This window comes from Uloborus diversus, chromosome 2 (assembly GCF_026930045.1).
Source record: "Uloborus diversus isolate 005 chromosome 2, Udiv.v.3.1, whole genome shotgun sequence".
Taxonomy (NCBI): Eukaryota; Metazoa; Arthropoda; class Arachnida; order Araneae; family Uloboridae; genus Uloborus; species Uloborus diversus.
The window spans coordinates 84,958,830-84,977,108 of record NC_072732.1 but is presented as its reverse complement, the minus strand read 5'-3'; the positions used below and the strand labels follow the sequence as shown (position 1 = coordinate 84,977,108).

At 32.0% G+C, this 18,279-nt stretch overlaps 1 protein-coding gene across 1 annotated transcript in view; it reads right to left on the bottom strand.

Annotated features, from left to right (window-relative positions):
* LOC129235269 (ATP-binding cassette sub-family C member 5-like) overlaps positions 1-18,279 on the bottom strand; it is a 138,176-nt gene that overhangs the window by 98,581 nt on the left and 21,316 nt on the right. The window contains exon 4 of the mRNA XM_054868981.1: positions 12,022-12,180. Coding sequence (XP_054724956.1) covers positions 12,022-12,180 — 159 coding nt within the window. The remainder of the gene's footprint in view (positions 1-12,021; positions 12,181-18,279) is intronic.

Below are 18,279 nucleotides of genomic sequence, written 5' to 3'. Positions count from 1 at the left end.
TCGATGTTTTAATTTCTAACATTGATGTTTTGAAACATCAATGTTTTGCCATCGATGTCGCACCTCCAGTCTAAACCATCTAAATTTTAATTCTAAGCCATCTAAATTTTAATTGCTCATAAGTTTAACTCATTTTCCCCCTTAATATTTTAAACATAGTATGAAATATTGCACCACTGTTAGTAAAACCATTACATGTAACACTCAGCTAGCTCTCTTTGGGTTTTAAATACATCGGTTTTAGAGTTTAAATATATCACCCAATTTTAGAAATTGACCAAAGAGGTAAAATATTGCAATTTTGAGTGGTCAAGGCATATGTCTCATTGGGCAGGTCAAATTCTATGTAAGCTGGTGGGTCTTTGTTTCAACTCTTTCAGTAGCCATTGATCAGAGGGCCTCCCATAGATAATTTGAATTGAAATTTGGCAACAGTATGGTTACAACGAAGAACACAAAGCTCATCATTTTAACTTTTTTTCCAACTCAATGCAGTTATTGCTGCAACTTAAACATTTCAGTTCTAAGTAGATATGTAAAATTTCCGGAAATTTTGAAGTGATGAAAAAAAAACGTTTATCTTCGTGGTTTTTTTCTGGAAAAAATGGAAAATTTGATTTTTTTATGAATAAAAATAGGGTTTCTTAAATAGCTCTGTTTTTCTTGGAACATATATAAAGGGTTAAGCATTAAAAACCATATAAAATCCAGGCATCTTTTTCTGCTTGAAAGAAATACACATAAAGTTAAGTTAAATTATAAAAAAAAACAAAAAAAACAGCCTTTTTGTTTCGTAACCGAGAGCTTTCTTGGTCGAACACCAGAAATAAGTCAAATTGTCGTTCAACCAATAATATTGGGTAAGGTGTGTCTGATCATAACAATTACATTTTCTATTTTAGATTGCCTTTGAAACATGAAATAATAATAGTAATTGTTGACTTTCAAACATAGATGGATAGTGTTTGAAAGAAAAATAAGTATTATTTTCTTTCCTTGCAATGTAACTTTACTCTCTGAAAATGAAAGCTAATGATTTTGATTTTTTCCAATTCAGTTACTCTCTGAAAATGAAAGCTAATGATTTTGATTTTTTCCAATTCAGTCAAAGTCCAAATACTGCTTTGTAAATTTAAAATAAATCTGTATTTTTTCAAAACTATTTATACAAATGTTTTTATTCAAAACTTATTAGTTTATGTTTTGTTCAATGCTATTTAAAAGTTAATAATAAATTACATTCAAAGTAATAAGAACCAGTATTGTGCTTAAAGTATGTTTGTCATAAAATTGCCAAATACATTTTATTTTTGTCAAAACAAAATTGGATTTCTGCATGTATGGGGGGAAAAAACTCTTTAAGTGCCTATAATTGTTCCACTAAAGCAAACAAACTTTCCCTGAGGCTATACTGTATCTTTGAGAACAAAGGTAAGTTTTGGTTAAAATTTTGATGAATTGAAATAACTTGTGTGATGATTACTGAAGAATTCTAAACTGCAAAAAGGTTTGATATAATTTGGACAACAACTTATAACTCTGGGATGGTGCCAGAGGACTGGAAGCTGGCTAACATAACACCACTCTTCAAGAAGGGGTCTAAAGGTATTGCTGGGAATTATAGACCTGTAAGTTTGACTTCGGTGATTTGTAAGATTTTCGAAACTTTGATCAAAATTAAGATCATGATGTTCTTAGAGACTAATAGTCTGTTGGCTAGTTTGCAGTATGGTTTCAGGAAAGGTAAATCCTGTACTACTAATTTATTGTATTTCTACGACAAGGTTACCTCAGCTTTAGATAACAAAAAATGTGTGGATGTTGTTTATATTGATTTTCAAAAAGCTTTTGACAAGGTACCGCATGTTGCTCTTCTCAGCAAGTTAGCTGACATTGGAATAGGAGGAAAAACTTTACTTTGGGTTAGAAATTGGCTTACTGGTAGGAAGCAAACAGTAGTTGTGAGGAAATCATTCTAATTGGAGTGATGTTTTAAGTGGGGTTCCTCAGGGATCAGTTTTAGGGCCTCTTTTGTTTATTATATTTATGAATGACATCAATGAAAATATTTCTGGAAGCATGAATTGTTTTGCTGACGATGTAAAAGTTATGGGGATTGTCGAAAATGAAGAACAAGTAAAACAGCTGCAAGAGGATTTAGATCATATTACTAAGTGGGCAGATAAATGGGGTATGGCAGTTAATGTAGGGAAATGTCAAGTGCTACACTTAGGTCAAATAAGCGTATGAGATATCGTTTACAGGGTTCAGTCATAAATCAGGCAGAAAATTTTATGGATCTGGGTGTCTTTATAAATCAGGACTTCAAGTTTAGTCAACAGTGCTGTATTGCTAGTAACAAAGCCAACAAAATGCTTGGGTTCATCAATAGATCTATTTCAAACAAATCTAAGAAAGTTCTTCTGCCTTTATATAGGAGTTTAGTAAGACCTCATTTGGAGTATGCTGTTCAGTTTTGGTCGCCTTATCTGAAGAAAGATATTTTTGTATTGGAAAGGGTTCAAAGAAGGGTAACTAAATTAGTAAGGGGACTCTCAGATTTAGATTATGATACCAGACTTAATAGGCTTAACATGTATAGCCTGGAGCAAAGGAGAGTCAGAGGGGACATGATTCAGTTATTTAAATTTATCAAAATGAAAGATGTAAATGGATTAAATTTTTGCGGGGAAAGCAGGACAAGGGGTCATTGTTTTAAGCTATTTAAATCTCAGGCTAACTTGGAAATCAGGAAAAACTACTACTTTAGCAGGGTCGTGGGCACTTGGAATAGCTTACCGGAAGAGGCGGTAATGAGTAAGGGAGTGGATAGCTTTAAGAGGGCCATTGATCTTCATTGGGGACTAATTAATTGACTAGGACCAACCTAGCTGGGCCCAGAGCCTGTTGCTGGTCGTCACATTTGTATTTGTATTTGTATTTGTATAACCCATTCCGACTTGCGCCTGAAAGTGTGAACCAACACTGTACTCTAAACTGAATTTAAAAAAAAAAAATCTTTTTGGAAGTTCGAAATTTCATGTCGATGAAATGTTGCCTCTATAGTCCCATATGTACCACAAAAATAATTATCCAAATCAAAATATATTTAGGTGTCCAGCAGGAGGCCTAAAAGTTGTAATTTTCTTCAAAAAATTGATTTTTTCTTATATATTTTTAAAAAAATTTAAGGTAAATTTTAAAATGGTATCAAGTTGAAAAATATAAACAGTAGAGTCGATAATTAGCGTTGAATGGCAACTTTTGTTCTCTTGCTATATTTAATTCCCCCACATGATACTCAAAATATGGATTTCTTAAATTTTAAGGTTAATTCTTTATTTTAAATATAAATATTTTTTTTATTATTCATTTGCAAATGTTGATTTGAAAATGTGTTTGCGCTTATAATTTTTGAACTTGATATTTTACTTAAATGTATTTCTAAAATTTTTAACACGTAAATCAAAAAAATCAATTTTTTTTGAAGAAAATTATAACTTTTAGGCCTCCTGCTGGACACCTAAATATTTTTTAATTTGAATAAATATTTTTGTGGGGCCTTAGGGGCAACGTTTTATTAACATGAAATTTTGAACAACCGAAAGAAATTTCTTTTTATTCAGCCTAGTACACAGGGCTGGTTTACACTTTCAGGTGCAAGTGGGCACATGTTGTCTAGGGTGGTTCCAAAATACTTTTTTTCCGCTAGAGTCCAAGACACCTCCTATTTTTTTTAAACTTATTAAAAGTTTTAAATTCTTACTCAAATTTTAAATTAAGGGGTCATTGAGCACCGTCTTAACATTAGCCATAGCATAGAAAATGCCACAAATTTAGAAACATTTAATTTCCCCAGCTATATTTTTGAAAATAATTGTTTTATTGCAATGTACATGCATATTGCTGTTGTATATTATAATATGTAGCGTTGTCTTTACCAGTTCAATAAATTTTTTAACCCCCCTCTCCATACTTAAGAAGCTTGGGGGAGGGTATTGAGCATCCTCTTTCAGTTGAAATAAGAAGCAAAAATTCTTCCAATATATTACTACCCACAAGTCCAAAAATATTGAAGGGTGTCCTGTTATCTAAAAGAAACTTTCTGGTGAATTCCAGGAAAAAGGAGACACATGAAACTTGAATTTTAAAAATTATTATTTTGCCGCTTGCCATGTACCATTCTCTTCAGAAATAAATGGATTTCTTGAATCTTAACCTGTTTTTTCCCAAATAATTTGATGATTTTCAGAAAATCAAGTGCAAAATCAAGTTTTCTCTTTATGTTTTTACAGAGCAAAAAATCTCTGTTTTGTTACAGTGTAATTTGAATAAACTAATTATCAGCAAATAATATTTAGATTAACTTTTATCTTTTGAATGTCTAGTTCAACTTTGAAATTGGTAAGCAATTTCAAATTTATTTTATTTCAACCATGAAATAGGTCCATTACTGAAGTGACAATTTGATGTTCTTCTGTTACCGAAATACTACATCTCAATTAGTTTACCAAGAACCTTTGGGGTATAGAAACTAACGTTTTTTATGCAAAGCAGAATTTTACTCTTGTCAAGGACGCATAGTTAAAATTTTAATAGATATTTAATTTATATGCTTTTTAATGGTAATGAAGGACAAACAAATAGTATAAACGAAAGGACATTTATCTATAAGCTGATACAGGGTAATATTTAAGAATGCTAGTAGAAAACAAACTATTGTTTAAACTTAGCAGTCACATTTAAAACATATATAAGTAATATTTGAACAAAAATTGCAAGTCCTTTTATTTTAAAAAATGAACTTTCATTTAAATTTTTGAAAAAAAATTTTGTGATTTTATTTCTTCTATTTTATGTAACAAAAATCATAAAAACTACACTTAGAAATTCCTAAGCGTGTGAAAATCATTTTGATATGACATGTTTGTGATATTACAAGCCAATTCAAGCAGAAACATTTGTTTACAAACTTGAAATTTATATTGGAACAATACAATATTGAAACTGCTTTTAGATTTGTTGCCAAAAGTCACAGGAAAGGACTGTTGAAAGCACTGACTGTTAAACGTACTACGAAGAGATCAGTAAATTCAAAGATCAACTTTCACAAAGATGGAGTAATATCCATTCTCATTCTGACACATAAAATGTGCAAGATTTGAATCCTGTAACAACTTATGTTATTGAATATAGTAAGTACTTCAACAAATCTACTTCAAAATCGAAAGAGATTTCACATCAAAGTCAACAGACTGAGGACAGTTATAAACAATGTTAAAAATGAAGATACAGCTGAATCAAAAACACCAAATCAATGAAGAATATGCCAAATGATTCATTAATGTTTGGACAAGTTTTGTTAGTTGGATGGAAGGGAAAGGAACTAACGAAGGGCAATATTGGACAGGTACTTCACATAGAAGATAAAGAAACAGAAGCAGCTTGTTTGAGAATGCATGGAATGCATGTTGGAATGATCTTTGTATTTCCTGAGAAAGATGATAAATGTTCTATGGATTTGATAAAATTATTGAATATTTAAAGAATTCAGAATTGTAACAGATAGCTCATTCATTAGATATCATTGTTTCAGACTGCTGTATTAGCTGAATAAATGTTTTTTAGTTGAAATTTACCAAGTTTAATTGCTTTGGACTTCTTGTCCTTCCGTTACCCTTAACAAATGCATAATTTATATGCTTAAAATAATTATTTTTTAAAACTAGAGGTGAAAGTGTAATGATTGAATACTTCCGTATGTGTTCTAATTTTTATACAATTTTCCCTTTTATAGTTTAGCTGAACTTTTGGGAAGAACATGATAGAGTGAAAATCATGTCGCAAAAATGTCTTTCCATTACCGTTTTTAAAACTTGATTTTTAAAAAAGGTACTAACGAGAAATTCTTGGCTTTGGCTTTTTTTGCAACTTACTATGAAAATAAACTGTAAAAGTCTATGCATCAGTTTTTGGAAAAATATGTATTTTGATATGCTTACAGACAAAAATCCATCGATTTTTTTTGTAACAACCACCTTTCCGTTACCGCTGGAATTCACTTTTTTTTTTTTTGCATGTATTTTTGAACCACCCTAGGGTTGCCGTTGTTTAAATTATATGAAACTTTTTTTGCAAATGTTTTAACAGGGAAAATATTAAATGGAGGGGGGGGGGGACACCCTAATATAGTATATATACTCTCACCTCTAACGATTCCCCTAATTGATATTATTGAAACAATTTTGTGAAAAAAATTTCTATTTTTTTGTGCAAAAAGTATTAAATGTTTTTTGATCTATATGCAAATTATATTATCATGCAACAACTTGCATTATTGAAGTTAGACTGTATTTAAACATTCAAGGAGGGGGTGGTGGAGAAGGAAATAGCATCAGAATTTAAGCTTTAGAATTTAAGTTTCTAATTTTATCACTTTTTGCTGAAAATTTCAATTAAAACTTCCTGAAAAGTTGAAGAAATTCAATTTTTCAATTTTTTCCGGATCAAAAATAAGCCTCTTCGGGAAAAAAAACGTTTTTTTCCGTTTTCTTTGGAAATTTTCCATTTTTTTTTCGGATTATTTTCATTTCTAGTTCTAAGTAATCAAATAACAAAAATATATCTGTACCTCAGAGCCAGACTAACGTAAGTCCCAAAATTGCAATTTTCTGTTTATTAGAGCATTGTATGTAGAAGCCTATTAGCTGAGGAGCTAACCGATGGAAAACTGCAAATTATGATAAGAAGATACCACTTGGTAGGAATGTTGTTTTTGACTATAAAATGAAATTAAGACCCAGAGGCATTTTCAAAAACCGTTTAAATCCAAGATGGCGGCGTTTTTCAAAATGGCTACCCATATTAGAGTTTTTTTAATATATGTCGTACAAAAGAGGTTTTTATATCGAATTATAGGTTTTTCAGGTCACAGATTTCATTTTTTATGTTGAAAATAAGCTAAATCTTCATTTTTTTTAAAAATATAATTTTATTACTTACAAAAGAGATTACGTGCTTTTGAAAGTACCAGTATAAAAATAGGAAAAATAATAAATGCAAATATGTACAAAAGTATTAGTACTATGTCTTTAGTCAAACACTGCTTCATTCTTCGCATTAATTTTTGCATAGTAGTGTGCAGGACAGACCAGCACTTCTGCAGCTACACTTGTTTTTGCAGATTTTGCAGGTGCACTTAATGAACTCAGTGCACGAATCAGAAATTTCCAGTAACTCTGACCATTTCAGCCATCCAACCCTATTCACTTGGAGATGGTGCACGTATAATATGTTTGTGAGCTTGTCCCAAAATGTGTTCAGCCTGGAAAGCACCACGCAACACTTTGTTGGTGGCAAACTTTCAAGTGGCCGATTTTTTGTCACATTTAACTCTTTCCTTGCTTCATTTACAATTACACTATTACTAGTGGAACAGTACAGTAGTACTACTACGTACCTTTCAGGTTGCGAAATAAATAAAAACGCCACAGTTGCTTCTTCGAATATCATCCATGCCTTCCAAGATGATTTTTTGAACTTCCCAGTAAAGCTAGGAATGCTGTCACAAAACCTATGAAGACATGAAATCCGGGTAAAGCTTTTCTTTTCCCAATAGCTTCATATATGGCATGAACTGTAATGCATTTGCTGTTGTTTCCTGTTACAAAAGCAATCCAAAAGGTTTTCTACCATGTCTTGAAGATGCACTATCGTTCTTGAGCTTGTTTCTTCTGGGCCAGGGCAAGTAACATCAATGGGGAAAGTTTTTGCAGTATTATTTCCTTTAATGTCTTCATCGAAAGTCGTTAGAACCTGTACATTTGTTATGGTACTTACAGCTAACGTACCTAACAGCAGTGGTGACGGTTGAGGCTTATAAGTGGAGTTAGGGGGGGGGGGGGGGCAAAAAAAAAAACTTAAAAGCCATGGGATTTTCAGCGGCAGCAAAAGATGAAAAAAAAAAATGTACATAAAAAGGAATTGACATTATTTTCCAAAAATGGATTTCCAAGTTCTTTCAAAGTGCTATAAAGAGCTCGAACTTTAATAAAATATTTAATTTGAAATGAGTGGTACTGCTCAAGATGGAGTCAACTATTTTCTTCATGATTTAGCTTAATATCATACTTAAACTCTTCTATTATTAATCAGCTTATTTGTGGTCTAGGAACCATCCTACGCCTAAGTGCTGATGGATCCTGTGTCAATCCTATTGCACCGCCATCTCCTTTTACTATTACATTATTTTGTTGGTGTGCTTGGTCAATACTGATTGCTGAGAAATATCTATTAGATTTTCTTATTTTAAACTCCCGAAATAAATGATCGATGTAGCTCTGATCGCAGTTCAATCTCTGAATCATAAAGATCTTTTTAGATGGATTGAAAACGGAAGTGAGTAATTTAAAGCAACAAACCTCTAAAACATTTGTTGATTACTATGAAAACATATTTAAACTTTACTTTTGTAAATATATTGATACTTTCCAATGCCAAAGAATTGATTTTATTTGGGGCATATATGTTACACCAACGATTAAAGGTCAAACTAGAGAGAAGTGGGGAGCAGGAATAAGAAGACAAGTGCTTTCACACGGTACTTTACTTAAAAATTGGTAAGGAGTTTTAAGAAATTCAAATAACAAAGAAGGATTCTTTGCTCTGTTAGGTACGTTTAGCTGAAAGTACCATAAAAAATGTGCAGGTTCTAACTACTATAGGTGGCGACATTACATTAAATAATAGTACTGCAAAAACTTCCCTCATTGATGTTACTTGCCCTGGCCCAGAGGAAACAGGCTCAAGAATGATACTGCATCTTCAAAACATGGTAGAAAACGGTTACAGGAAGATTGTCATGTGCATTGTTGATACATATGTCTTAGTCTTAGCAATATCTTACTTTTTTTTCCTTGTCAACATTAAGTCTAGATAAACTTTGGATTGCTTTTGGAACAGGAATCAACAGCGAATCCATTACAGTGCTTGCCATATATGAAGCTATTGGAAAAGAAAAGGAAAAGAAAGGCTTTAGCAGGATTTCATGCCATCATAGGTTTTGTGACAGCATTCCTAGATTCACTGGGAAGTCCATAAAATCCATTTGGGAGGCAAGGGTGATATTTAAAGAAGAAACTAATATTTTTTATTCATTTCACAACCTCAAAATTCTATATCGAGCGAAATTTTTGACATTTTTGAAAGGTAAATTGTAGTACTACTGTACTTTTCCACTAGTAATAGCGACACTGTAAATGATGCAAGGAAAAAATGGTTTATGACAAAAAAAAAAAAAAAACAGGCCACTTGAAAGTTTGCCAGCAACAAGTATTGCGTAGCGCTTTCAAGGCTGGACACATTTGGGGACAAGCTCACAAACATATCATATGTGCATCTCCAAGTGAATAAGGTTGGATGGCAGCTGAAATGGTCTGAGTTACCGGATATTTCTGATTCATGCACTGAGCTCAAAAAGTGCACCTGCAAAATCGGCAAGAACAAGTGCAGTTGCAGAAGTGTTGGTCTGTCCTGCACACTATTATGCAAAAATTAATGCGAAGAATGAAGCACTGTTTGACTAACGACGTAGTACTAATACTTTTGTACATTTTTGCATTTAATACTTTTCCTATTTTATATTGATACTTTGAAAAGCACGTAATCTTTTTCGTAAGTAATCTAGTGACAGTGTTTTTTTGTTTCTTTGTTTCTAGCCGATGGCCAGAAGACCAGACCCCATAGCATATACAGCCCTGAAACTTTGCACAAAATTCGAAGGTACCCAGGGGGTCTGTACCTCGAAACCCGAATTCTAAATTTCTAATTAGTTTTTTCATAATTAAGTAATTAAGCTGAAATTTCGGCTAATTAGAGGGTAAAAAATCCCTCCACCCCCAAACATTATGTATCGTTGGAAAGGGTTTTCCTTCCCAAACAAGATGATGTTTGTTCCATTTTTCTCAATTCATTAGAACAGGAGATATAAGCGATTCTAATTGAGCCAATTTTCAAGGTTTCTCTTTTGAGAAATTGCTATAACACTATGTCCACTTTCCAGACAATTTTCAACTATAACACTAGGTCCGTTTTCCAGACAATTTTTCAATTACTTTCTTTTTAAACATTTTGGAGGAAGTTGGCTTTGTTGCTTATGAATATTTTACTGTTATTACTTTATTTTGAATTCATTCTTCGTATGTTAATTGATTTTCTTTTTAATTCTAAAGCTGCTTGGCGAATTTGGCGATGAATAATGTTTTTTACATTTGAAAGCTACTGCAAATGCATTTTTGATGTAATTTGTTTTTCTTTAATACAACGGATTTTCTTTAAATTTTTAGCACAGGCATCGCTGTGCGGGTACTGTTAGTAAAATTATATTTAAAAAAAAGCACCAAAATGGACATTTAGCTTATTTTCAACATACAAAATGAAATCTGTGATCTGAAAAACCTATGATTCAATATAAAAACCTCTTTTGTACGACATATATTAAAACAACTCTAATATCGGTAGCCATTTTAAAAAACGCCGCCATCTTGGTTTTAAACGGTTTTTGAAAGTGCCTCTGGGTCTTAATTTCATTTTATAGTCATAAACAACATTCCTACCAAGTGGCATCTTCTTATCATAATTTGCAGTTTTCCATTGATTTTTGTCGTTTAGCTCCCCGGCTATATTTCACATTGAGCCATATGAACGTAATTCTTTTTAAAAACTCCTTTTAAGAGGAATAAAAGAGCACACATCCCAATCCTTTGCATTGCAAAAGTTCCCCCTCTCTCCTGTAAAATTATCATAGTGTGACTTTCGTCCTTCTGGATCTGTTATACATATATCAAGAGTACTTTTCCTTTTTTTCAATTCAAATGATCCTAAAAATCTGAAGTATTAATTATCAAAACTATGTACGTCATCTTTTAAAATAAACACCAACAAACTTCAATCTGCCAATGATGAATTAGGAATTGAATTATTTCATTCAAGATATTCACAGCAATCTTAATTGAAATAAACTGTAAAGTAATAAAATAAGTGCTGCAGATAGCAAATTTCCAATGGTTTGCTCAAATATATGTTGCCTCTTCATCACCTCAAATGGTCAAAGAATTATTTCTTCTTTCATAAAAATGTTTAAAAAATTCATTCATGGTGCCAAAATGATAATCAACTGATAAATATTACGCACATCCTTTCTTTGTTTCTTTACATATTTTAAGGAATGGATTGTTTTCTCAACTGACTAACAGTTGGCTTATTTTTTGCAGTTAGGCCATCTTTAATAATAATAAAGCTCTCTGTATGGATATCTGGATCTCTGTGACAGGCAGAGGGCCTAAACCGTTCAGCTGATTTTCATGAAATTTGGCACAAAGTTAGTTTGTAGTGTGGGTACGCATCTCGAAGCGTGTTTTTGGAAATTCGATTTTGTTCTTTTTCAAATTATCACAATGTGGACAACTAAATTACAAAATTATCATAACGTGGAATCGTAACAAGTGCAAGCAAATGAATATAGCAAATTGGCAAGAAAATCATCATCCAATATTTGTAAATATAGAGGTGAACCAAATGGCCTTTTAACTTTCTACTACGGACAAAGCCGTGCAGGTAACACTATATTATAAAATGCTTTCATAATTGAATCGTTTATTTCAAAAACCAGTCAAGCAAAAAATTGCTAATTTTAGGAAAACATCTACATCACCATATAAAATTATTCAATGATGATTACAAGATTGTTTATTCAAAGAAATATAGCTAAATATATATCCCTTTTAGTTTAAAACTTTGTAATCCTCATAGAAAAATTTTAATACAAAGGTAAAAATGTTTCTTCGAGATTTTAGAAGTTTGTAGCTAAACTGGTTTTTGAAATGAACGGTTCAATAAACTAATAGAAAAAGTAAAAATAAATATTTCAACATAAATACTTTTAAAATATATAGATATTAACTCTTTTACACTTGTTACATCAATGACATTATTTCCAATCACTTAAACAAAATTATTTTTTACCTAGCACCATTCACTTGACAACTATCAAAAGGTGAACAATGATACAAGTCATTAAGAGCCAAGCCTTTACGAAATGTTCGCCATACCAATGGAGTAAGCCAAGAAAAAAAAGTAAAGGCAAAACATCCAGTCATGTCAACAGGCATATAGCTCCCAGGTCTGAAATTTAAAAGAAAGAGCACATTCTGTTATGTATTTCCATACATTACACTTTAATATGAAAGTGTATTCAAAGTATAACAGCATGAAATGTACTGTATGAAAAGATACCAAAATACCGTTTGCTAAATTAATATTAGAATGAAAGGGAATCAAGAAAAAAAAAATCAGAAAACTACAGCAAACAGCTATTTCACTGATATAATCAAGTCATCAATGCAAGGCAAAATATAAATATAAAGTTTTGAGTGCATGTTTTCTTAGGATTTCTACAAATTTTTACTTTACTCCTATTAACTTTTCATTTTAATTACATTTTGTTTGTATCACACCATAATTCATTTCAAGAGCATTCATATATATTTGACTAAAATAAAAACTGAATATATTCAGTAAATTACCACCCAATAGCCAGGGCTAAAGCAGAAATACATGAAATAATGCCGGGCTGATGAGTGCTAATAAGCACGAAACTGCAGTCCTCGGCTGGAAATGACTGAGCTGGCTGTGTATTTCATGTAAAAACTGAATATTCGGTGTACTTATAGTTATGTTCTTTACTATCTATCATAATTTTAAATGATCTATGTGAACATTATTATTTCTAAGCTACAAATTTGATCCAAAATACACGAGGGCTGGGTAAGCGAGGTTATACTGCACATATACCATAAAATACTAATGATGGTGTTGCAGCAGCTAATGAGATGCTGCGACATAGGAAAATTAGGTTAAATAAACCAATTAATTTGAAGTTAGAATAGGCACCCAATGATGGGGGATGTTTTGATGCTTGAGATTTTGGTACAGTTGTCAAAGTTTGGACAGTAATTGTTTCATTCTGGCAATATCAGCAAGGTTGAAAACACAGTTGCAAATAAGATATTGTTATTATAAGCATACTATTGATCCCATATCTGCTGTACTTGCTGGGTTGGTGAAAAATATCGAGCAGCGGTGGTAATCTCTAGTATATACACATTTAAAACTTGTCATTTTAGTCAAATAAATTTGAATTTTGAAAATGAAATTTGAAATATTTACATTTTCTCCTAATAAAATATTGATGATGAATGACTATATAATAAAACATTCATAAGTAGTCTCGGATCCTAGGGTAGGCGACCTGTGCCACTAGCTAGGGCCAGGGCGGCAAATTTCATAAGGTCATAATCTAAGGAGGCAAAAAAAAAAAAAAAAAAATGGAAAACTCAAAATTTTTTCCTCAGTTCCTTTTTTTCCAGCTCATATTGCAGCAATATGTAAGAGTATGTGCGATGATTTAAAAAAAATAGACATATATATATTTATAGACAAGGAGGTGGCACTTGTCAACATCACCTGGGGCCAAGGTTTGAAAATATCATGATATTTCCAAAAATATCCGATATTTTGATATATGTATATCTAATATTTTCAATCAGCGCAAACTAGCCTTCAAAATAGTAAATGTATCCTCAAATCACTTTTTTACTTCCTTTTACAAAAAAGGAAATATTGTATTCGCAAAAAATTTTTCACTCAAAAATCAGCCTTAATTTCCATTTTGCTCACCCCCAGATGAATGTTGAGTTTTTTTTCCGACCCGACCACACGTAGATATATGCCTAGGAATGTACAGACACCCGAAATATCCATGTTAACAATCCCCGAGTTAATTACAAGAAGTCTTCTTGTGACATCCGTATGTACGTATGTATGTATGTATCTTGCATAACTCAAAAACGGTATGTCCTAGAAAATTGAAATATGATATGTAGACTCGTAGTGGGATCTGGTTGTGTACCTTCTCTTTTGGTTGCATTTGGATGTTCCTAAGGGGGGTCTTTTACACTTTTTTGGGGGGAAATCGTTGTTAATTTCAATGCTAACTCAAATTGTGTTATAATTTGTCAAACACTTGGTGATATATCGATAAGCTTTTGGCTGCCAAGTTTTGTCGCCAAATCGGCAATAAATTTGGCAATTTTTATTTTTATTTTTAAATCTGGTTTTAATTTGGCTAATGTTGGTGGTATTTAAAGAGTTAACCACTGAATCACATTAAAATTGCCTATAATGGGGAAATAAATCTGTGTAAAACGTTTTTTTTTTTTTTTTTTTTTTTTGCTTCGGTTTGAAGAAACTAGGGGTGAAAATATTTAGTGTTTCCTTGCTTACTCCAAGGCGCTATTATCATTAAATTGGCGTAAAAGGAAGTCATGTGATGTACACATCAGCTCCTTTTTTTTTTTTTTGTATTATTACAATATATAGACTTAAAATTAAGGCTTCCTTCATTTTTATATCTAATATTTCATTTTACCTTTTAATCAGTTTTAATTTACTTTACTTAATTGACTTTTTAATTTACCTTACTTAATTTAGCTTAGGCTCTGTTTTATTCATTTTTCTTCTGTAAGTCACTTTTACACAGTTATATGATTCAGAAATAAAACATATGCATTAGTCGGTGCACAATCATAAGCCATTTTCTTTTTTTCTGACCAATATTTAATATTAAATTCGACACCTTTAAAGTGAAAAAAGTGTTACATTATACTCATAATTTTATGAATATAAAACACAAGTAAAAAAAGAATATTATGTTACTTTGTTATGTTGAATGATGTATTAATATACTATAAAAATATTGTACATAACTTCTGATTATTTTTAATAATAAACAAACAATATCTATGATTAATATAATTTTTATATTGAATATATTGTAGTCGAAAAAATCAATAACAAAAAAATCAAAATATCATGATATTTTCGAAATAAATATTGGATATATATTATGATATATATTGGCAAACCCTGCCTGGGGCGGCAAAATTACTAGAGCCAACCCAGTTCATTTAAATAAATTAGTAAAATGTTTCTTTTCCCTTTCACCATAGATTGATGATACATAATTATTGATTTCTTCAATTTTGCATTGCTACAACGTAAGAAAATGTTTCAAAATTAAACGATTTGCAAAAAGAATGCTGCTTTTTTGCCAAAATAAATTATTTAATTCCAAATTTGTATTCATTATTTACTGAATATATAAATCCTGAAATTTGTCTTTATTATCTTTGATTAAAAATTCAACAAAATTTTGCATCAATTACAATTACTATCTCAAACATACCGTGAAAAAACCAGAGAAAAATACAGTAGACTCCTGATTATCTGGACTAATGTGGCGGATTGGCAGTTCGGATGACAAAAAATCCGGACAGGACGGAGTTCCATTTTCTAACTACATCCGCAACTCAAATTAAAACACATGTAATTACATATTTTAGGTAAATAACAAAAGCAGAAGTAGTATTTACTGTTTGGATACATATTCAGTTTTCATTTTGAGAAAAAGTCCTTGATGGAAGACTTTTTTTGCTTTTTAGCCCTTTTACAAGAAGCAATGTCTCTCCACTTACGCTAGCAAATTACATCAGCAGGAGTCGCTTCCTCTTGCTGACTTATATACTCAAGAAATACCTCAATCATTTTAAATCCTGAGTGTAGGGTAAGACTTTCTGTGATCTCCTTCTCCTCCTCTTCTTCTGGTGTTTTTTCTTGTACGATCATTTCTACAATGTCGTCATCTGTCATTTCATGAACTTTGTCACTTTCCACCTATTCTGTGATATCCTCTTTACTGACACAGTCGCATCCTGGTATTTTTTTCAAGTAATGAAACGAGCTTTTTGCTTTCTTCCTTTAATTCAGAATCAGCCTTCACAAAGTTCATCCCTATTGTTTAACGAATTGTTCCAAGATTTTAAAAGTGATGAGCTTGGAACTTCAGCCCATGCTTCGGCCACCCATCTTATAACATCTATAAGTAATCTTCATCATTATCAATTGCTGGTATCAACGACTTTAGAAATTGCCGGTGATACCTTCTCTTTAGCATTTGAAGCACACCCTGATCCTTTGGTTGGCAAAGAGCTGTTACATTGGGTGGCAAAAATACAGCTTATGCCACCATCCATTAAGTTCATCAATACACGTGGGTGTGTATTGGAGCGTGGGATCAGGTGAGATTTGATCAGTGCATTGTCAAGGATTAACAAAACTTTTCTTGGCAAACCATTGTCTTTCAAATGTTTTTCAATAGTAGGTACAAATTCAATGTGAAACTAAGTCTTAAAGATGGCTGAATTCATCCATGCCCTCTTTTGACGTGTCTAATGTAGAGGCAGCGATTCCTGACTTTTAAGTTTTTTAAAAGCTCTAGAAAAGCTCTTGAATTTCCTATCAAAGTCAATCTAAGTTTATGATTATTAGTTGCATTACTGCAAGCCATGATGGTGGCCCCAGGGGCGGCAGATAGGGGGAGCGAGAGGGGGCGGTTGCACCCCCAAATTTTTCACTAAGAATAATAAAAAAATGGCTAAATTCAATTTAGATAACTTAGAAAATTATTTGCTTGCATTTTAAGAACAGAAAAAACAGATGGAGAATAATTGTTTGACTTCACTAAAGAAGTAATCTCTTCATATGGGTTAAATATTTCAAAATTGTGTATTCTATGTTATGCTGGTGCATCTTCTATGAGATGCCCGTACAGTGTTTAGACTGCGCAATTTTTACGCGTAAACTCCATGTCATTTTACATAAATTTTTATGCTCATATTATAACTTAATGTTTAGCTAATAAGTGTTCATTAATTCCTTGTACTAGAAACATATTTTAGCAACTCGATGCATTATATGCTTTCTTAGAAACTCTTTGTAAAGATATGCTCTTTATGTAAAACATCCCACATCGAAAAATACTTTCATATCAACAAATATATCTTGAGGCTCTTTACTTGACAATCTCTAAGTGACACACGATGGAATTCAAAAGTTAAATCTATAAAATCTCCATAGAAGAGTTACTGGAAAGCGACCTTTTTAATGATAGAAAATCTGATGTCATTTTAATATGTGTGACTTTGTTTGAATTATTGTTTACTTTATTTATACTGCGGAGCGTTTTTTGAACAATGCTGCACTCTATCACAAAAATTTCAATCCGCTAACCTTAATTCTTGGATTGACATTTGAAATTCTTAGTAATTTTCACACTAATGCATGCTTGAGCCCTTGAACAAAGTGTAAAACTTTGTGACAGAACTTTCCATAACAGTTTTTACTGTATGCCAATGTAGAAGAGATGACAAAACCACATGAAGTTTTAGTCAAAATATTAAATAACTATTTTAAATAAAATGATCAATTCAGCTTCTCAAGAAATTGAGACGGGATTTGATGAGATATATTTATCATTGGTCTGTTCAATATTATGTAAATCGGTTATAGAAAGCGAAAAAAAAATATTACACTTATTTATAGTAAGTGAAATTTGAGGGAAGAAGAATTGTTTTGTGAATTGCTTCCATTGTTTTTTGACTATTTCAATCAGGTCAGTCATTTTATAGTAGATAACATTTGTGTCTCAACTTCAATATTGCTTTATTGTTCTTAACATTAAAACCATTTTATTATCGTTTCCTCTGTTAACCAATATACCGTACTGAGAAAATTCATGTTCAAAAATCTCGACCCCCCAAACGGAATGCTGAAATGCCGCCCCTGGGTGGCCCTTCCTTACTTTTTTTGTTTCCTAAAGCAGCGGCTTCTTTTTTGATGTGAGCATCTTCTTTCGATTTCTGCTTAATTTTTTTTTTTTCAGTCACTAACTGTTCTTGTACTGTGCACCTCCTAATTCCAAAGCAATCGTTTTTTGCAGTAACTCTTGTTTTCAGTCGATTGATTGTGCAAAGTTTCTCCTCCATATTAAAAACAACCTTTTCTCATTTAACACTCATTTTCTTTTTAGTCTTCAATAACTAAAAATACACTAAAAAAACTAAGACGTACTCCAAATCGACACAATCAAATAATATGCGAACATGTGATACTAGACTGAGTAAAGACAAACTAGAACCTTTCCTCTTGATTAGTCATAAGTGTCGTGTGCCAAAGTGACCACGAGACAGCTTCTAACTAATGTGCCACCTTTGTTACTGGAGGATCAAAATGCACGGAGGTTGCGGTCAGGGGCAGAAAAAGAAAAACATTTGAGTATTCTTTATTCCCCATGCACTTCCATGAATAGTATTACAAATGACCGAT